Source organism: Hyphopichia burtonii (genome assembly GCF_001661395.1).
Source record: "Hyphopichia burtonii NRRL Y-1933 unplaced genomic scaffold HYPBUscaffold_6, whole genome shotgun sequence".
Taxonomy (NCBI): domain Eukaryota; kingdom Fungi; phylum Ascomycota; class Pichiomycetes; order Serinales; family Debaryomycetaceae; genus Hyphopichia; species Hyphopichia burtonii.
This window is the reverse complement of record NW_017963733.1, coordinates 536,962-556,637: the sequence shown is the minus strand read 5'-3', so window position 1 is coordinate 556,637 and position 19,676 is coordinate 536,962. Positions and strand designations below refer to the sequence as shown.

Here is a 19,676-nt window from a genome sequence, read left to right as displayed (position 1 = left end):
TAGGCGAACAAGAAGCAGTTCCGATCCAGGTATCCGATGGCACATGTCAAAAGATAGCAAAGATGTAAGCTTCTCTTACATCCTTTAGTCCATCGTTCGGCTTTTACAAGCTGCGAAATAAACAGAACAAACAAAAAAAGAAACGCTGCTACGCACTAAATGAGCCAAAGATACGATGAGAACTATTATATTATGTAGAGAAGGAAAGATTAATACATGGGAAAGAAGATTAGGTTGCAATAGAGAAGCAAATAGAGGGTAAATAACAAACAGAACAAGAGTAGGTAATGTACAGAGAAATATATATAGAGGGAAAACCCCCGGGGATATACTGAAATCACAGGGCATGTGAAGGGACTGGTAACTGGCCGCTTTAACCGATTCCCCAGATTAGTAAAGTAGCAAAATAGCAGGCTAATGATGGGGATTAGACTTTTGTTTATCGGTTAAGCCAATATTAGCATCGGGTAAACTAGGCATACTTAAATTAGTTGGTAAATCTAATTTTAAGCTTCTTAATGAGGGTAAGGCGTCAGAGTTTTTATTTTGATGCTCAATGGCACCATTTGACGATGGCGATAGTTTTGGAGTTTGTAGATGGGAATTGGTTTTAACGGAGGATGGAGGGGTTGTATTTGTATTTCTAGGAGGATGTTGATGGTGTTGTTGTTGCTGGTTACTTGCAGGAGTCATGAAAAAATTTGATAAATTAGTGAATGAGTTGCTGGCACTAATTAAGGGAGTTGTGTTAGTACTTAAGTTCATGACTGGACTATTTGGAATGGTGAAATTTTTTGAATTTGAAGACGATAATGGGGAATTTGGTCTTGATTTTTTCAATTTTGATTTAACGTAATCTAAATCAGAATCTTCATTAAGATAATGTAAATTTTTAGATGATTCTAATGAATTAGATGAATTATTCATTGGAGTCATTCTTTGTAATGAAGGGAAGTTGTTTCTCATTGTAGTATTCAAAGTAGTATAACTTTTACTATTATTAACCGCCACATTTGATAAATATTGAAGATTGTTCTTGGAAGAATTTTTGGGTAATGCTAAAGGTTTGGAAGTTTTACCAAAATAATCAGTTAATGAAGGCAATGATCTCGAATTATTTGATTCCATAATCTTTAATTCTTCCAGCGCTGCGCTTGCCAACATATCAATATTCATAGTACTGGATAACTTTTTCAATAAAGGAGGTCTTTCATTTGGTGGAGTTTTGATTGGATGGAAACTAAAAGTAGCATGTGGTTTGGGGGAAACTTCATCCATCTTTGGCGAAGGCAGTTTTTTAACTTGTTTTGATGATTTAACAGCCTTGATATTGGAGCTGGATGAAGAGCTTGATGACGAGGACGATGACGACAGATCCGGCGACGGAATGGTGGTGAGTTTCGTTGTTTTCTTTGACGTTGTTGATGACGATGATGGTTTATCATTAGTGTTCATGGCTGCAGCTGCTGCTTTGGAGAGGTTCTTATTTCTTCTTGAGTTTGGGTTGGTATGAATCCTGGAATGTCTCGTTAATTCGTCACTCCGACTAAACTTCTTAAAACATCCTGGGAAAGTGCAACTATGAGGTTTTTCCCCGGTATGAGTTCGAATATGTCTGGTTTGGTGTTCTAAACGATGAAAGGCCTTATCACACATGGGACACTTATATGGCCTACTGGTTGGATCCTTTTTATCAACAACTACCGGGGCATCCCTACCGGACGAGTCATGTAGTTCTGGGTCACGAGGAACTTCTTGTTTTAATGACATTTTATCCTGCTATATCTTAGAATCTTGTATGAGTGTGGGGTTCTATATTTCTCTCTATCAAAGAAAAAAAAGCTTAATAAACGTTTGAATAATGCTCTTGCAAATGGTTCAAGTACTAAACTAGAGAATAGATAAAGAAGTTAAGTGAATATATATCCGTTAAAATGGCGATATCAAATTGCTTTAAAAGAGAGAATCAAATTTTTTTTTTTTTTTTTTTTTTTTTTTTGTAAGTACTTTTTTAAGTGCTTTTCTTAAGTGCTTTTTTTTAAGTGCTTTTTGTAAGATCTGACTTGGTTCTGCTTCGCTTTTCGCTTTTTATGGAGAAAAATTTTTCTGTGGTTTTGAGGAGAAGATTACACTATAGCACTATACGGTGGACAATACCAGGATTTACATTGGCTACGGCTCCCTGCCAGTCTTGGGAAACTACGTATACTACGTGCACGAGACAGTGGCCGGTCCACCGTCGACAGTAGAAGCAGACAGTAAACAGTAGAGGTAGACAGGAAACTTGTAATCAGTTGATTAAATCATCTCAACACAAACCGGTAAAGACACCTGACACTGGCAAGGCCATTAAGTGGGGATATTCGTTGAGCATCTCTCCACAACTCACCAATGGTTTACTGTAATCCGATTGAATAAAATGGCTACTATGAACCACTATGGGGGATCCCGGGGTTAAACCCAAATTCCCACCTTTTTGTTATTATTAAATTACCATTTGAATTCTGTTGATTGTTATTAAAATTCAGATAATTCGAATTACATTGTTACATTGTACGGTGTCGGGTGTGTATGCCTCAAACGGTAGGGCACTGTTGATAAGACCCACTTACTAAGGCTGCCAGGAGTATCTGAAAGGTTACTAAACACATCTCGTTCGAGAACCAGGCACTGGTTGGTGTTGGTGGGGAGAAGGCCCCAGGCCCAGCCCGGGGGGCTGGCGGCACGGGTGTTTTCCCTGGCGCCCTGGCAGTTTCCCCCGTAAAAGGGAAAAACAATTGGACAAAACGACAAAAGGAAAAAGAAACGACGTTCGGCAGGTGAAAACCGGGTACGCCCTGGGAACAAGCTCGGGGAGTTGGCGGTCACGTGCGTGGTGTGCGGGTGTGTTGATTGCTGCAAAACCAAGTGGTGATTATCTATCACATTTATATATTGATACTTGTATATATTTATATATATTGACACTTGTATCTCCGTTTTATATCTACTATTCATTCAGCGATAATATTCTCTACATGAAATTAATCTTTTTAGCCTTGGTGGCTGTCGAGGCAGCCTATACTCAAAGAGTACGTGAGCCAACTGTTTGATATGGATGGATACTAACGTTTAGCCTAACCCGGACTGGGACTGTGATGGATGTAGTTTGATCACCACAGCAAGCTCCTTGCAGGGTACCTTGACCTTTACTGGTACTGCCACTGGTACTGCCACTGGTACTGCCACTGATACTTCTGCTGATACGGCTACTGATACTTCTGCTGATACTGCTACTGATACTTCTGCTGATACTGCTACTGATACTTCTGCTGATACTGCTACTGATACTTCTGCTGATACTGCTACTGCTACTGCTACTGGTAATAATGATACAACTGGCACAGCTGTGATTACTGATACCACTGATACTGCTACTGCTACTGCTACTGATAATAATGATACAACTGCCAATACTACTGGCACCGGGGTGGTTACTGTTCCCAATACCACTGCTGATACCCCTGATACTGCTACTTCAATTTTCACTAATACTGCCACCACTGTGATTACTGATACTGCTACTGCTATTGACACAGTGGCTGCTACTGCAACTGATACTGTAACAGATACAACTGCAACTGCAACTGAAACTGAAATTGCCCCTGGATCTGCTTCTGATTCCTCTTCCACTCTCGTCTCTACTACCGTCCATCATACTACTCTTTCCAACGGAAACGTCGTGCTAATAACGACTGTCGTAACTACCGTGGTCGACTGCAATACCTTGACCAAACCAGTACCTTCACCCACTTCCACACTTTCTCCAGCTTATACAACTTCTCCAGTTTATACAACTTCTCCAGTTTATACAACTTCTCTAGTTTATACAACTTCTCCAGTTTATAAAACTTCCCCAGCTTACACAACTTCCAATGTTGGTTTTTCAATCTCGTCATCTTCTTCAATGAAGGTTTCGACCATTCCAAGCAGCCCTGTCATCTCTGCCAGACCTCAAGTTTCAAGCTGCACTCCTTCAAACTCAACTTCCACCTCGTCCTCACCAACTTTGCTCACCAGTTCTACAACAGTCTCTTCATTCGCTTTGACTTGGTCCTTCACTCAATGGAATACTTACTTCTACATCTCAAGCATTCCTTGCTCCACAATCTCCAGTGAAGCTACTATTACTAAGACTGAAGTGAGCTTACTCAAATCGACCAAAGTCGTAACAAGTACAAAATTGGAATCTTCAACGCTCACGGCCTACCCGATTGGCTGTATTCCAACAACTGAAACTGTTCTTGCAACTCCACTGGTTTCAATATCAATTCTACAAGTCTCTTCATCTTCTTCCCCAAAGGCACCGGCTTCTTTTTCCTCTACATCTTCTCTGTTGGCTCCTTCGTCGACCAGTTCCATTCCACAATTAGATACAGCAAATTATAATGTGGATCATGAAAACAGGGCTATGAGATTGAGATCGAATTGGCGCTTTTCGATCTGGTTGTTATGTTTTGGCTTTGTCTTTGTCTGATTCAGGCTTTTTTTTTTAAATATATATTTATCTTTACATAGCTTCTCTATAGAAACTGGTAATATAAATGAATCGCTAATTTAAACAGATTCCTTGTTCCCATCTTCGGATCCCTCATCTGCTTTTTGTTGGTGAATACTTGGAAATAAGAAAGCATCGTTAAATTCTACCAATACCAGAGTATTTGCTTCGTCTCCATCTGAGGAATCATTATCACCTTGTTTCAAACCTTTATATGCAGAGTACAACTTATAACCAGAAACTCCTAGCATCGAAGACGACAACAAATAAGTTACCAAACCAAGCGACGCCAACCCAATGGAAGCTTTCTTGGTTTTGCAATTACCAGACAACTTCATGGCTAGCTCCAGTTGTTTCTGAAGGGTAGTTGAATTGAAGGAGCTCCTGCTCAATGTTGAATTAGCAATGGTTCCAATTCCATAAAAGTTATTCAAAATTTGCTCGTTCACACCATTTCCAGTCAAATTATAATGAACAAGCAAATCCTCTAAGCTATCACAGTTCATTGAACCAGATTCGGTAACTTGATAAATAAACGAAACAAACCAGAGAATAACTCCACTAAACTCAGAACTCACCAACGACCCGAGGTACCCTTCTTGGGATTTAGAAATACCCAAACTTCTCAAGGCTCCGGAACCACTCCTAACGCTTGCAAGCGTTGGCTTAGTGGCCCTATTCTTGATGAATTTATACACCAAAGAAAGAATCAGATTACCAGAGGTAGTAAATGAGCCGCTAGCTAAGGAAACTGCAATGGGCTTAACAACAGTATCCAAATTTAACCCAGTGCTTTGCTTGGAACCCAGGCCAAGTTTCGATTCTAATTCGCCAATCTCAGTCTGATTAAGTAAATCTCCAACTAACTCTCCAATCAACTCCCCTGCTGATTCAGTCGAGTTCCCTGAAAGAAGATCATTCACATCGCTTACAATTCCAGAAAGGGTTGACTTATCTTTAATAAGAATAGCAGCAAGAATAAGCACGGCTATGCTAATAACAACTTGAAAAATACGATTTTTGGATGAAGTAGACATTCTGGGTTTTAATAAAGCTACAAGAAATAGAATCAAATCAAAATATGATCGTATCCCCTTCAATTTATATCCAAGCGGCTACTCAGTATATAGGGCGTTGTATGGTGAAGCTAAATTTTGCAACAATTCAAAGAGACCCATACCTCCAACAAACAAGAGAAAAAGAAAAAAGATTTCCATTTGTGGATTTCAAAAGTTGTAAAAAAAAAAAAAGGTTGAAAACTATACGTCGTTTTCTCTTTCAAATCCCACTTTTCCTACTTCAAACAGAGTGTTACTTGTACTTCTTTCTGCTTCTTCTTTGTTGTCCGCTGTCTTCTTTGAACAAAGTGAGTCACTATCTAACAACATCTCTAATCTTATTGACCGCGCTTAACACCCCTGATTATATTTCGCAAGTTGCAACAATTTGTGTGGGTCTGTTATTCTCAGTCTTACAATCAGATTTTTAATCGCCCCAATCTTCAACATGAAACCCTCCTCTTTGAAAAAGATTAAAGCCAGATCAAAGGTGATTGATTCTAAATGTAAGGAAGAAAGCGCCGCCGGCGACGAAACTTACAATCTTCCATCTTCGGTGGGGGGTGCTAGCTCTTCGGAGTCACTTCCAGATATCACAGAAGAAGCTATTTCTGACGACAAGAAATCTATTCCTATTCATGTGGGTGATTTCCAACAGGTTGAAGAAGCTGACTCTAATAAGTCAACAATAGTTCCTTCTATGATGCTGCTTAAAATTAGTCAAACAATGAGTGATGAATCGGATAATGAGGCAAGTATGGATAAAGAAAATCAAGCACCAATTAAAAATGTTAGAGGTAAGCCATCAGCTTGTGTTTTCGTTGCGAGTCTTTGTTCAACGTTAACTGATGATGAGTTATGCATATCAGTAACCAAACATTTTGAAAAATGGGGGGATTTGTCTACAGTTAAGGTTCTTCGTGATACTTCAAATCGTCCTTATGCTTTTGTGCAATATACAAATGATAATGACTGCAAAAGAGCAATTAAATTGGGTCAGGATTCATTGTCGAGTGGAAGAAGACTTAGATGTGAAGCTGCCAAAGTAAATAGAACCCTCTTTATTTCTTCTAGCTCGAAACTTTCTGAAAATGGTTTAAAAGAATACTTATCAATTTTTGGTGAATTTGATGATATTAAACCCAGTGATTCTGATGGTTTGGTACAAATTACTTCGAATCCTGAAGAAACTTTTAAAAACTGGTTTGTCAAGTTTACCTATAGAGATGATGCAATTAGAGCATATGCTAATTTAACTGAAAAGAGTGATCTTGAAGTTGAATGGGCACAAAATCTTGATGAAGGGCACTATGGAGTGCTGCATCACTTTAATCCTAAAAATGAATCCGGTTCCCAATCAAAGTCTTACGGGTTTGATAGATTTTCAATTTTCATTGGTCAATTAAATTCAAATATCACCAAGGAAGAATTAACTGATCGATTTGAAATTCATGGAAATATCAAAGATCTTTCCATTATTAGAAAAGAAAATAATACTTTTGCCTTCATTACCTATGATGATGAATCTGCTGCTGCTAGTGCTGTTGAAAGAGAGAATCATTCAATGTTAAAGGACAAAACAATGCATGTTCAATACCGTGAAGTTCATCATTCTAAAATTAAACCAAATTCAACTCCTCAATTGGGTTTTGCTCATGCACCTCCTCCAATCAATCTTATGAAAAGAATAAACTCTAATAATAAACCTAAAAGTTTACTTTTTGAAAATCCAACAAAATCTCATTATTTGTATCAACCACCACAGCATCGCCAGAATCATCAACGCCAAAATCAAAGCCATTCTAAGCACCCATATCAGCGTCAACTGCATCATACATCTTTTAAAACAAAATCTAACATTAATGATGTGGTTTCTACCAATGGTCAATCTAAATTCAGTGGATATGGCTCACCAAAATCTTACAAGATCTTTCATGAGAATAGTCCCAAGAAACCGTTGAGAGCTTCTGATGGCCTTTTCGATTACAAACGTAATGGTAATATTAAAGAAAAAGGTAAAGATCAAGCATCTTATTCCAAGAAGGATTTTTTTGGATTAGAACATGATAATAGAAAGTCATATAATATTTTCAATGATATTGGGAATAGTGTTTCCAAAGTTGAAAATCGATTATCCAAGCATGAGTCTCCTACTCCTCCAGAAACTATGCAGTCAGAATCTCGTCATTTCTTGAAAAGTGGATCCTCACCTTCTACTAACACTTTCAGTGACAGATCGGAACCTTTGGGTATGTCACAAGCGGATCCTACAATCCAAGCTTCTGAGGCTTCGAGTGAAAAAACCACAAAATATAATAATACTGATATTCCGTATTACTATTATGTTCCACCCAACTATTATGGCTATGGTGTCGGAAATGGTGGATACACCGATAAGAATAGTGGACCTTACGGTCCCTACTCATATAATCGCAATACTAAAAGCTATCAATACCCACTTTATTACCCAACTCATAACGATGAGTATTTATGATTTATGATTTATGATCTATGATTTATGATTTATGATTTATGATTTATGATTTATGATTTATGATTTATGATTCATCCATATAGTCTACTACTGCTCTATATGTTATTATCTTTAAGTATTGTTTAATGGTTTAAATTTTGAATTCTTCGTATTCATTATCTCTTTTTGTTTCGGTTTTTAGTTTCTACCCTTTTTCATAGAGCTTTATAAAATGTTCCTTTATTTTTGTACTGTAGTTTTTATCTGAGAAAAAAAAATTGAAACAAAAAAATCAAATGCTTAAGATTGAAACGAAACGCCACCAAAACCCCATTAATTGAGTTACCATAACGCTATGACTTCACATAAATGTCTTCATACTCTCAAAGAGACAATTGAAAGCCGAAATGATCATAAAGTGATCCAAGAGCTGGTCAATTTACAGGATCTACGCAGAATTCAGATCCTGGATCCGGCAGCCCTAGTTAATGCCAATTTTGATACGAGGAGCACATCAGGGGACCCAAGCCCATCAAATTTCTTACATAGTTGCAAAAATAATGACATGATAATGAACACCCGTCCATGGAAAACCAATGCTGAATATTTCAAAAAGGTTTATATCAGTGCTTTAGCGCTAATGAAGATGACTATACATGCCCAGTCAGGAGGGTCAATTGAAATTATGGGGATGCTTACAGGTAAAATAATAGAAGGATCGATGATTGTAATGGATGTATATGGATTACCTGTGGAAGGGACCGAAACAAGGGTCAATGCACAAGCTGAAGCTTACGAATATATGGTGCAATTTCTTACGTCATTAAAGACAGAAGGGAGAGAAGAAAACATTGTTGGATGGTATCATTCACACCCTGGATACGGGTGCTGGCTAAGTGGTATTGATGTCGCTACTCAAAAACTAAATCAAGATTTTCAGGATCCATATTTAGCAATTGTTATTGATCCAATTAGAACTTTGAGCCAAGGGAAAGTTGAAATTGGTGCTTTTAGAACATACCCCGATAATTATAAGAGTAAAATGAATAAACAAGAAGAAAAAGGACCTGCTAATAAAGCAAAGATAAATAAAGTCAAGAAGCTGAAACAAGGAGATTTTGGGATACATGCCAGTAGGTACTATTCGTTAGATATTGAAATCTTCAAGAGTCTGCAAGACGAAGCAGTATTAAATATTATCAGAAGCGAAGGATGGATGAATGATTTGGTTGAGAGTATAAATTACCAAAACGAGGCAATCAAGGAAGTTAAGTATAAAATTCTCGAAATAATTGAATCATTACGGGGCCACGAGATTACTCCATCAGGTAAATGGGATAAACGCTTATCGTACAAATTCTTGAAAGATTTCGAGCCTATAATGGCCAGTAAACTATTGGATGAGAGGTTACTTTCTAAGAATGAAGGTGTTAATTCCAATGTGGCAGATACCTATTCGGGACAGAAACGATCTGGTCTAATGGAAATCAATGAAACTGATGATGAGGATGTGGATGATAGTGAAGACAGTCGCAGCGAATGTGGAGACGGCGATGGAAAGCCAGGCTTGTTAGATATTGATGGAGACGACGCCATGTCAATAGAAAGCTCGAGGCCACCATCTAGGAAACAAATCAGGATCCCAGAGGAAGACGAAGATGCTAACATGGACGTTGACTATACCAACTCGAAGAATAACCGCAAGAGAGTTTACAGCGCACCATCCACTAGCGAAGCCGACGGAATCAGGGCCGCCACCCCGGTATCCAACACAGGATCCACCTCGACCTTCAGTCCCAGCACACCAACGTTTAATATCGAAAAAGCAAACGATCTTCTTGAAGAAGACCCCGATAAAACCGTTTCTGAAACTGATCTTAAAAGCTTTGATAAACTGGACCAGTTTGACAAACATAAAAAATTGGTTTATGCTAATAGGAAGAAGGCCATCAGGATATACAATGAGAGCGAGCCTGCCTTTGAATCAAACAGCTCCTTGGCCTCCGGCACCTTATCCTCTAAGCGTTCCAGTGTATCCAGTAAATCGGATTCAAAACCTCGTGATGCCCTAGGAGCAGTCTACCCATTAGGGGAAAAACCCAAGTATGCCGCCAACACCAAGCTCAAACCAGCAAGCTATAAAGGGCTTAGCGATATCGAGCAAAACGCCCTAAAGCTAGCAGAGCTGGAATTAAGTGAGTATATAAAGATCAGAACCCAGCAAAGAATTTTCAGTCCCTAAAAAGGGTTGCAAAATATAGTCGCATGCTTATGTCATCATTTGTCTTTGTCTACGCGTTTTTGTCGTTTTTTCTTATTCTTTTTCTTTTTCTTTTTCTTTTTCTTTTTTTTTTTTTTTTTTTTTTTGGTTCTTCTCATCGTTAAACTGCAAACCTCGTCAGCTCGATTCTGTTCGTCTAACTGGGAATTCTCTATTTTAAAAGGGTGTCTACGATTTATATGGATGTAAGAGTCTTTGCGAGGGTCGCGTAGTGCTCTAAACGGATATGTGTAGAAGTAGCAGTAAAAACGTATAAGAATAGCAAAATAAAAATGCAAATACAATAGAAAAAATCCCGAAAAAAAAAAATCAGAGGGAGGGCATCAATAGGAAAAAAAAAAAGAATCCTTTACCAACGCAAGACCTTGTGATAAACTTTAGTAAGCAACTGCTAGTCTCTAGATCGGTTTTGCATCCAAGATTAAGAAGACATAGGGTAGGTGTTACTTGAGTACCTTTTAGACTATACTGTTCCGTTTATATACGTCAAGCTACAAGCATTTTGCTGATTCTATCAAGTATACTCAATTTTTTTTTTTTTTTGTTTTCATAAAGCACTTCGACGATTGATTTGAACTGATCGACCGGATCCAAAGGCTTGAATAATACTTGGGATGAGCACTTCAGTTCCAGATACTATAAACCCTCTTATCGATAGAATTCTCGCCAATCCCCTAACATTTGTCCCTGCCAAAAAAACCGACCGAGAAACCGAAACTTCAAGGCCTTCAAGTTATATAGTTTTAGGAAAGACATCTAAGAGCACGAGAAAGGCCGACTCCAAACCGAATTCAGACATTGGCCCCGATTCCGAATCGAAGCAAGTATCCCAAGAATCACAGGACTCAATGAGAAGACCTAAATCAATGGCCGAAGCCGTGGCTGCGTACACCGGTAAGAAATATTTAACAAAGGCTGAAAAGAAAAAATTGAAGAAAGATAAAAAGTTAAACAAACAACAATCCACCGATGTTCGCTTGCTTGATTCAGACGAAGATTTGGGTGAAGATCTAAATGACGATAACTCCGAATTGATCCATGGTGCAAAGCATTCTCATCTTATTGAGCCCAATACTCCAACTGGGGGAGTTTCTCCATCTGCATCGGAATCGGAATCACAGTACGAGTCTGCATCTGAGTATCCTAGTGGTGATAACCAAACTCTTCTTTCTGCATCATCCAATAACGCATCTACTGACTCACTCCCATTTGCTGATTTTAAAAGCGAATCCAGCGTTAGTATAAGCTCATCTAATGAAAATAATGATCGAGATGACGATGACTCTGATTTTGGTAGCGCAGATGAGAAGGACGAGTCAGAGGGATCAGAATCAGATTCAGAATCCAATGCTGATTCTCCTTCGGCAGAAGACGATGATCTCGAAAAACTCAAAGAGGATCTTATCAAGGATGCGTTTGATGCTAATGATCAAGACGATGCTGATGACGATGAGGAAGATGCTGAAGAGAAAGATGAGGAAGAAGTGTCTAAGCAATCTTCGCCGGCTAAACCATCGTCTACTAATGCCACACCACCAACTTCTCCAGAAGATGCCAATGAACCAACCAATGCTGAGAACCAGAACAAACAAGTTGCTGAAGAAGTTAAACCAACAAAGTCTCAAGAATCTGTTTATGAAAAACAACCATCACCACCATTAGAAGAATTTTATCGAATTAATGAAAACCCCCAAGATCGTGGTCTGAATAATTCTAATCGTATTTTGAAAAATTGGAATAAACCTTTACTTAACAAGAAACCAGTTGGTTTATTAAATCATGGAGTCACTTGTTATATGAATTCAGCAATCCAAGCCATCTTACATGTACCTGCTGTACAACATTATCTTAATGATGTTAGTCGAGGTAAATACGATAAAGTATTAAAACCTAGATCAGTTACACATGTATTATCTGAATTATCTCAACGTATGTGGGGGGTTGAATCTAATAATAAAGATCATCAAGTGAAAAAAATCAAACATCCAAAATATATCAATCCTAAAAAAATCATTCAAAGATTGGAAGATATTAATTGTATGATGAGTGAATGGAACCAAGAAGATTCTCATGAATATTTCATGTCATTAATGTCAAGATTACAAGAAGATTCCACTCCCAAGGGAGTAAAATTAAATCAATCCATTATTTATGATATTTTCGGGGGTCTTTTAAATCAATCAGTTACATGTCAAAATTGTAATCATGAAAGTATTACTAAACAAGAATTTTATGATTTATCATTAGGATTAAATAAAAAGAAAAAATCAAATCCAACAAATAATGAACAAGCTGATGGTAAATCCTCTAAACAACAAGAAACTGAATTATCAATTAATAATAGATATTCAATTGAAAAATCAATTAAAGAATTTTTTTCAACTGAAATGATAAAACTTGATCGTAAAGATAAGAGTTCAGGATACTTTTGTGAAAAATGTTCAAATAGAAGTGTTGCCACTAAAAAATCCACTATTGATAGATCACCAGAAACCCTTATAATACATTTGAAAAGATTTAAATTTAATGGGAATTCATCTTCAAAAGTTAAGCAATCAGTCTCATATCCAAAATATTTGGATTTAACTGATTTCACCACTAACAAAGCAGAACCATCACGTTATCAATTATTATCAGTGATTGTTCATGAAGGAAGATCAATTAGTAGTGGACATTACGTTGCTCATTGTTTACAACCAGATGGTAATTGGGATAGATATGATGATGAATATATTAATAGACTTAATGAAAGACAAGCATTAAGTGATCCATCTGCATATTTTTTACTTTACACCAAATTAACACCAAAGACAACTCAAAAGAGAAATGGTGATACTCAAGGTCCACCTAAAACCAAAAAGAGAAAATTGTAATAGATATGTAATAATTTCAGGTGTATATTAATAAATGATAATAAAAATAGACTAAACAGAGTAGTAGAGAATTATATATATAAAAAGACCAAAAAAGATGAGATAGCCATGAACCAATAGAGAGTAACCAAGTGAGAGTAACCGATAGAGAAAGAAAAAACCAAAAAGCAAAGCAAAAGCAAAATTTAGAGATATGCCATAGCAGAGGAGGTAAAGAAATGAAATAAATAAATAATGAGCTAGGATAGGGAATAAGAAAAGATAAATTAGACATCGACAAAAACTTCATTATCTTCATCTTCTTCTTCAAAATCATCTTTTTCCATTGCACCATGTCTAACTCTAGAATTACTAGTGGCGTTATAGAAATCTCTAAAGCTAAAAGAGTTTCTAGTATGAGTTGTGAGCAAAGATTTCAGATATGGATCCAAAGGTAGGTTATTAAATTTAAAATCATTTTGGCAATTATGATGATTAATTTCATCAATTGAAGAGTTACTCAGAGAAATGGTCGCTGAAGATCTACGACGACGATCAAGACTATTTCTTCTTGCTTCCACAATCAAATCAGAAGTAGCTGAATTATTCGGAATTGATTTCAAAAATTTCTTTTCAATAACAAATTTTCCTTCCTTATAAGCTTCTCGTTGACGAAATGCCTTCTTATAAGTCCATCCAAGTCTGGTAAGACACTGTTTACAACGCACTGACCGAGTGAGATAATCTCCAGTTAACATTGTACTTTCGATAATCTCTGGATCTGCTTGATAATTAATAATCTTATCAACTAGTAATGCCTCACCACTAGATCCGGTGAACCCATCGGAAATGATCAAGTTCGAAAGACAAAGATGCGATGAACATTGCTGGCAAATGATGATTTGAGTAGTTGTAGCTTCATAATTCTCATTATCAAAGAATTCAGTATCTTTTAACCCCATCTTGAAAGATAAGGAGGAATATCAAACACAAAATTGAAATGATTAAAATTGCAATTTTTAAACTCTTGCAATTTCAATTTCAATTTCAAACAACCAACCTTCAAAGCTTCAATAAAGTAAAACCAAAAAACACTATATCTCAATAGGAAAAGGTACAACTATGAATTCCACCTTAATTTTAGGGGTTATCAGGAAAGGAAAAATTTAAGAGTGAGGAGGAGCAAAAAAAGCACTAAAACACAGTCAAGTACTTCCACACAACTGAGGAAGCAGAATACACTTTTATAGGGATAAACCAGTAATAGAAGAATTGGGGGTGCTAACGTAAGGACTTCTGTCGTGTTGTCGGTGCAGTAGTAGGGACAGGGGTTAAAGAGGAATTGTTTCAACAATAGTAGTACACTGTAATAGGTAAGCAAGTTAACTACCTATGAAAGTATAAAATAAGGCCTGGTATCAGAAAATGAGGCCTATAAAATAAGCAATTAAGGCTCAGTTAAAAGGTGGACAGGTAGAAATATCGTAATAAAGAAGAAAAGTGATTACAAGATTATAAGAAAAGCGGACATAAATGCATATATATACCAGTAGAAGAGGGGGGGGTGACACTAATTGTGGGAATAATAAACCAGAGTATATGAGTAATGAATAAGCGGTTTTGCTGTTCCGAATAAGAAACACTATTTATATTAGTCTAGTTCCGAAGAGACATAATTGGAATTCGGTTTTGGTTTGTATAATGTGCAATCCTACACATTGGTAGACTGATGTTATTGGTGATCTGGTTGTGATTGCTTAGCCAGTTTATAAGCCTAGGGTTTATTAAGCTGGTTTTACCCAGTTATGGTCTGTTATTCACCGGTTGCATCTAAAGGTACCCAGTGATGGAATGGTAAATATCGTCTACTGTAGGGTCATTTTAAAAACGGTTTCTGGGGAGTGGCACCCGTGCACCCATACATAAAACAAAAAGAGTAGCTACCCCATAAAGTCATCAGATGACTGGATACGACAAATATATACATTTGATATTATTTACAGGATTACCATTTATAATAGGGATGGACTCTGAAGTTGAGAGGATCGTTGATCAAAAACATTTCAGGTTTGGAGTTTAATTGGGATTGCTGTTTTTCCCAAGCAAGTCTATTTTTGGTTTGTTCAGTTTTCAAAACTGCTTTTAAATGAATGTAAGGATGTTTAATTATACCGGTACGACCTCTACCTTTCATGTCTAATCTTTTTCTCCAGTCCCCGTCACTACCGGTCCATAAACGAGCAATGTATAAACGATCGGTGTTATAGCCGGATTGATTTGCTTGTTCTAAACCTTTTTTCAATAATTTTTCTAATTCAGTAGCCATTTTTTTAGGATTGAAATGTAATTGATTAATGGCGGTTTTAACTTCCAATCCACGAACAAATCTGTTGACAACGGTTGCCTTTTTCATTGATGACTTAATTCTATTACTATTTAAAAAAATGGTTGGTTCTAAAATATCAATTTCTTCAGGGGTTAAATGTAATTTGAAATGACGTTTTGTTTCTGGGTCTTCAACTATTTGATCATTCTTATAAAATCCATGAACGTTAACTACTTGGTCAAATAATTTTTTCTTAATTGGACTAATGTATTTTTCTGCACGAATTTGTTGTTTACTAACTTGTTCCAAGTAGTATTCTTGTAAATCAGAATCGTTTTCTGGAGTAATACTGTCGGCATCAAACTCTTCTGGTTCGTTTTCCTTTTTACTTATTACCGGTTCCTGGGTCGTATTTTCAGTAAGTTCTCCAAATAAATTTTTTTCATACAACTTCCCACTGCCGTGGAGTTGACGTATGCTAAAAGTTGGTATTATTCTGGAAGTATGGCAGAGCGGACCCGTGGTCGCTCTGGTGATGCGTGCTAGCGATCCTCTGATCATCCTTGTGGTTGAATAGTGGCAAGGTTCTATTAAAGCTGTTGATCTAAATTTTTCATAAAGGTGCTTCGTTCAAAGAGGGAAAAAATTTTCGAGTTTGGTGCACGACCCGTTTTTTTCCATTAAGTCTATAATCAACTACAAGATAATCAACCACAAGATAATCAACTACAAGATATACCTACATTCGAATATATGAATAGTTTTATTAATAAATAAAGAAGAGCAAATGAAGCAGCTTTCTAAAACAGAAGGCGAGGGAAAGGAAGTATTTGTAAATGTACAGAGGAAATGCAGTTAATCATCGAATCCGGCCAAATTGGCATCTCTTGGTCTATTTGGTAAGGGGTAAACTCTAGGAATTGGTTCGTGATCTTCGTATACTAATTTTCTTCTGATTGGAGCTATTAATAATAATACTGGTGCTGATAATCCCAAAATCACCGAAAAGAAGAAATGTGGTTTGGTATGAGCATGGTAACGGGCCCATCTGAATGGTTGTTTATAGTAAACTGGGTAGTCTCCCCATACTTTGTCAGCAGCACCCATCTTGATCTCAATCGTGTAGTCGTGGTTGCCGGTGGAGTAGTAGTAGTAAGATTAATGTTTAATCTTTGAGAAATAATGTTAACTTTGTTGGTTTCTATTGGTTAAGTTGTACGCCCGTGCACCTTCTTGTCCCGGACACTACTTTTTTACCGTTGTGTGTGTGTGCTTTTTTCTTTTTTGCACCTTCAAAAGCAAACATCCGTGCATACAGTATGTATATTAAAACTACTTAGATCTCTTTTTTGGTTTAGTATTACCAGAAGAGCTACCAGAGGATTTGGAAGCAGAGACAGGTTCTTCAGGTTTATCGACCTTTTCGGCGGCTTTGGCGGCTTCGGCGGCTTCTTGTTCGAAGAATTCTTTTTTCAATTTTTCATCGTACCAACTAGCGTAGTATAACCCACCTTGTAAAACAAGAACCCCAATCAAGGCGACAATCATCATTACTTGACTAGCAGCCATGACGTTGATACCGGTAGGCATATCGACCTCGCCCCAATCACCACTGGAACAACTGTTGATCCCGACTCTCAAATTGGTCAAATAAATAATGATTGATATCATCACCAACCCCAAAGTACCATATTCGAAATACTTAGCATCTTCAATTGGTTTGTACAACTTGATAAAGCAACCGACCAAACCAAGGAAAAACACGAAATGTAAGATATGGTGGACAAACATTGGCGCTTCTGCCCAAGTTGTGTAGTGAGCCAAAGATTTTTCAAATGCTTTACCGGTGGGATCATAATTCCACAAGGTTCCGAAATCGTAAGGTAAATTAGAATAAATCACCCCGAGTCCAAACGAGGTGGCACTGATGATGAGACCAGTCCCAACTGGTACAATATCTTTATAAGCCATAATTGATTCTGTTTGAAAGTAGGTCTTGAGTAAAAATTTTCCAGCTTGATTAATTTTGTTTATCAGCTGGGGCGGAAGTTGCAGGTTAGTCCGGGCTAACCTGCCAATGATGGGGGCGGCCAGGGGTAAATCTGAGTACGATTTGCAACAATATCCTTGTACCATTACTCTATTGCTCTGAGTTGGAACCTAGAGGCACCCAAGGACGCCTGGAGCTCCTGTGATGGTATCTGAGGGCATTCAGTATTGCAATGTTCAGCTGGTGGGTTCATTGGTGGATTCACTCGATTCAATTTTCAAGGCGAACTTATAACCTGGTGAGTTACATTTCAACGAAATACATTTGCGACGGAGGTGTGCTGCTGGTGAAGTATTACATTAACAAGTACATCAACTTTAACAAGTACATCAACTTTAACAAGTACATCAAAACAAGCACATCAACTTCAACAAGCACATCAACTTAATAAGACCATCCATTGCTGTTATGTAACTGAATAGGCTGGGAGGTACGGGTCGGGTCACCCATCGGCAAATGGAATTGTAGACGAATACATCCCGGTTGCATACCCAACTCCAGCATTACGCTACTGCTCCCCGAGCAGCAGCATGCTCGAAATACACGAGTGGGTCTTAGTAATAAGCTCATAACTGGATCATTGAATCACATAACTGAAGCACGGCTTTTGTGATGGAAAATGTCGCGGCGGTCGCTGGGCTTGTCAGAATAATGTCGCGGCGTATCACCAGAAAAGGCAGAAAAAGAACAAATAAAAAAAAAAGTGCGACATTTCTCTAACTCTTTGTTCCCAGAGAGAAAAAAAAAATGGCTTTTCCAATGCAAACCTCACGAGATTAATCGGGGGGGTTTTCTTATCTTCTGCTCAGTTCAAGCACAATTGGTGGGTTTTGTTCTAGGTAGGCACTTGCCTTGATTTATCTGAGGTTTATACTTTATATACTGTTTTATACTTTTCGCTTTTTTCGGTTAGGTTTGATTATCAATTGGTTTGTTTTTGTTTTGTGATTTTTTTACTTGTTTTAAAAAAAAAAAAACCTTCCCAAAGCTACTTATTTGGTTAATAAACATCCTATTTGTTTTACGTTCTTATTCGTTTTTGAGTTTCCGCTATTGATTGGATCAAATAAGTTGATTTTAAAAGGCTTTTACTCTTTTTTCTTTTGTTCTTCTAATATACTTTCTTCTTTTTAGTGGGTTTATCTTTGATTGTTCTCTCAAAAAAGAACGAAGGGAAAAAAAAAAAAGAGACTTGAATAAATTCAAATAAAAAAAAAATCTTTATTGAAAAATTCCAAAAACTCCTTTTGCTATTCCTTCTAAGTATATTGCATTTACAAAATGAGAAGTATCAAGTCAGTTGTTGTAGGTGATGGTGGGGTTGGTAAAACATGTTTATTGATTTCCTATACTACCAACACCTTCCCCAATGATTATATTCCAACTGTTTTTGATAATTATTCTGCTTCAGTAATGATTGATGGAGAACCAATCAAGTTGGGATTATGGGATACCGCTGGTCAAAGTGAATATGATCGTTTAAGACCACTATCATATCCTCAAACGGAAATCTTCTTATGTTGTTTTTCAGTTATAGATCCTTATTCTTTCCATAATGTTAAACTGAAATGGATACCGGAAATATACCATCATTCTCCAAAAGATATTTTGGTTTTACTTATTGGTACCAAGATTGATTTAAGAGATGATTTACATGTTTTAGATGAATTAAATGAAAAAAATTTAAAGCCAATTACTTTTGAACAAGGTGCAAAACTGGCTAAAGATTTGGGTGCTATCAAATATATGGAATGTTCTGCAGCTACGCAAGTTGGAGTTAAAGAAATTTTTGATTACGCTATTAGAGCAGTCTTGGATCCTCCAAATTCAAAAGATTATACTGTTCCTTCAGAATCAAACGGGGTTGGTATCCCCGGTGCTTCTAAAAATTCAGTAAATAATATGTCTGGTCATAATCCTCCAGTTAGAAAAAAGAAGGTTAAAAAGGCTAAGAAATGTAATATTTTATAATTGACATTTTTTCAAAGATTCAAATTAATCCTTAAAGCTTTGCATTTATGATCACTTTTCTCCTAATTTTCAATGAAGTTTTTTTTCATTCCATTTGTTTTTTAAATTTCTTTCGTCTGTTATCTTTT

General features: G+C 37.0%; 10 protein-coding genes across 10 annotated transcripts; 4 read left to right on the top strand and 6 right to left on the bottom strand.

The window, feature by feature from the left end:
* Positions 1-77: 77 nt before the first annotated feature.
* HYPBUDRAFT_153589 (uncharacterized protein) lies at positions 78-786 on the bottom strand. The gene has a single exon (XM_020221627.1). It carries the CDS (start codon positions 691-693, stop codon positions 415-417), a length of 279 nt encoding a protein of 92 aa, XP_020075128.1. The 5' UTR covers positions 694-786; the 3' UTR covers positions 78-414.
* Positions 561-2,003, bottom strand: HYPBUDRAFT_221912 (uncharacterized protein). The gene is made up of 2 exons (XM_020223103.1): positions 937-2,003; positions 561-784 (listed from the first exon to the last, which is right to left on the bottom strand). The coding sequence occupies exons 1-2, from the start codon at positions 1,768-1,770 to the stop codon at positions 773-775; spliced, it is 846 nt and encodes a 281-aa protein (XP_020075127.1). The 5' UTR covers positions 1,771-2,003; the 3' UTR covers positions 561-772.
* Positions 2,004-4,547: 2,544 nt separating this feature from the next.
* HYPBUDRAFT_153588 (uncharacterized protein) lies at positions 4,548-5,595 on the bottom strand. The gene has a single exon (XM_020221626.1). It carries the CDS (start codon positions 5,572-5,574, stop codon positions 4,597-4,599), a length of 978 nt encoding a protein of 325 aa, XP_020075126.1. The 5' UTR covers positions 5,575-5,595; the 3' UTR covers positions 4,548-4,596.
* Positions 5,596-5,756: 161 nt separating this feature from the next.
* On the top strand, positions 5,757-8,183 carry HYPBUDRAFT_153587 (uncharacterized protein). Its single transcript, XM_020221625.1, has one exon. It carries the CDS (start codon positions 6,044-6,046, stop codon positions 8,087-8,089), a length of 2,046 nt encoding a protein of 681 aa, XP_020075125.1. The 5' UTR covers positions 5,757-6,043; the 3' UTR covers positions 8,090-8,183.
* Positions 8,184-8,627: 444 nt separating this feature from the next.
* Positions 8,628-9,269, top strand: JAB1 (COP9 signalosome catalytic subunit; the record flags this gene model as incomplete). The annotated part of the gene is made up of 1 exon (XM_020218056.1): positions 8,628-9,269. A coding segment is annotated over one exon (642 nt), but the record flags the coding sequence as incomplete, so codon positions are not given.
* Positions 9,270-10,477: 1,208 nt separating this feature from the next.
* Positions 10,478-13,355, top strand: DOT4 (ubiquitin-specific protease). The gene has a single exon (XM_020223303.1). The coding sequence runs from the start codon at positions 10,964-10,966 to the stop codon at positions 13,220-13,222; it is 2,259 nt and encodes a 752-aa protein (XP_020075123.1). The 5' UTR covers positions 10,478-10,963; the 3' UTR covers positions 13,223-13,355.
* A 133-nt stretch (positions 13,356-13,488) lies between these two features.
* Positions 13,489-14,163, bottom strand: MOH1 (Moh1p; the record flags this gene model as incomplete). The annotated part of the gene is made up of 1 exon (XM_020218871.1): positions 13,489-14,163. One exon carries the CDS (start codon positions 14,161-14,163, stop codon positions 13,489-13,491), a length of 675 nt encoding a protein of 224 aa, XP_020075122.1.
* Positions 14,164-15,206: 1,043 nt separating this feature from the next.
* On the bottom strand, positions 15,207-16,634 carry HYPBUDRAFT_7371 (mitochondrial 54S ribosomal protein uL22m; the record flags this gene model as incomplete). Its single annotated transcript, XM_020223654.1, has 2 exons — positions 15,207-15,929; positions 16,440-16,634. The coding sequence occupies 2 exons, from the start codon at positions 16,632-16,634 to the stop codon at positions 15,207-15,209; spliced, it is 918 nt and encodes a 305-aa protein (XP_020075121.1).
* A 225-nt stretch (positions 16,635-16,859) lies between these two features.
* CSH3 (Csh3p) lies at positions 16,860-17,498 on the bottom strand (the record flags this gene model as incomplete). Its single annotated transcript, XM_020218910.1, has 1 exon — positions 16,860-17,498. One exon carries the CDS (start codon positions 17,496-17,498, stop codon positions 16,860-16,862), a length of 639 nt encoding a protein of 212 aa, XP_020075120.1.
* A 1,254-nt stretch (positions 17,499-18,752) lies between these two features.
* RAC1 (Rho family GTPase) lies at positions 18,753-19,619 on the top strand. The gene has a single exon (XM_020219815.1). It carries the CDS (start codon positions 18,859-18,861, stop codon positions 19,546-19,548), a length of 690 nt encoding a protein of 229 aa, XP_020075119.1. The 5' UTR covers positions 18,753-18,858; the 3' UTR covers positions 19,549-19,619.
* Positions 19,620-19,676: the final 57 nt, after the last annotated feature.

Coding starts and splice junctions, on each gene's coding strand:
- HYPBUDRAFT_153589 (XM_020221627.1), bottom strand. CDS start 693: ATGACTCCTGCAAGTAACCAGCAACAACAACACCATCAACATCCTCCT.
- HYPBUDRAFT_221912 (XM_020223103.1), bottom strand. CDS start 1,770: ATGTCATTAAAACAAGAAGTTCCTCGTGACCCAGAACTACATGACTCG.
- HYPBUDRAFT_153588 (XM_020221626.1), bottom strand. CDS start 5,574: ATGTCTACTTCATCCAAAAATCGTATTTTTCAAGTTGTTATTAGCATA.
- HYPBUDRAFT_153587 (XM_020221625.1), top strand. CDS start 6,044: ATGAAACCCTCCTCTTTGAAAAAGATTAAAGCCAGATCAAAGGTGATT.
- DOT4 (XM_020223303.1), top strand. CDS start 10,964: ATGAGCACTTCAGTTCCAGATACTATAAACCCTCTTATCGATAGAATT.
- RAC1 (XM_020219815.1), top strand. CDS start 18,859: ATGAGAAGTATCAAGTCAGTTGTTGTAGGTGATGGTGGGGTTGGTAAA.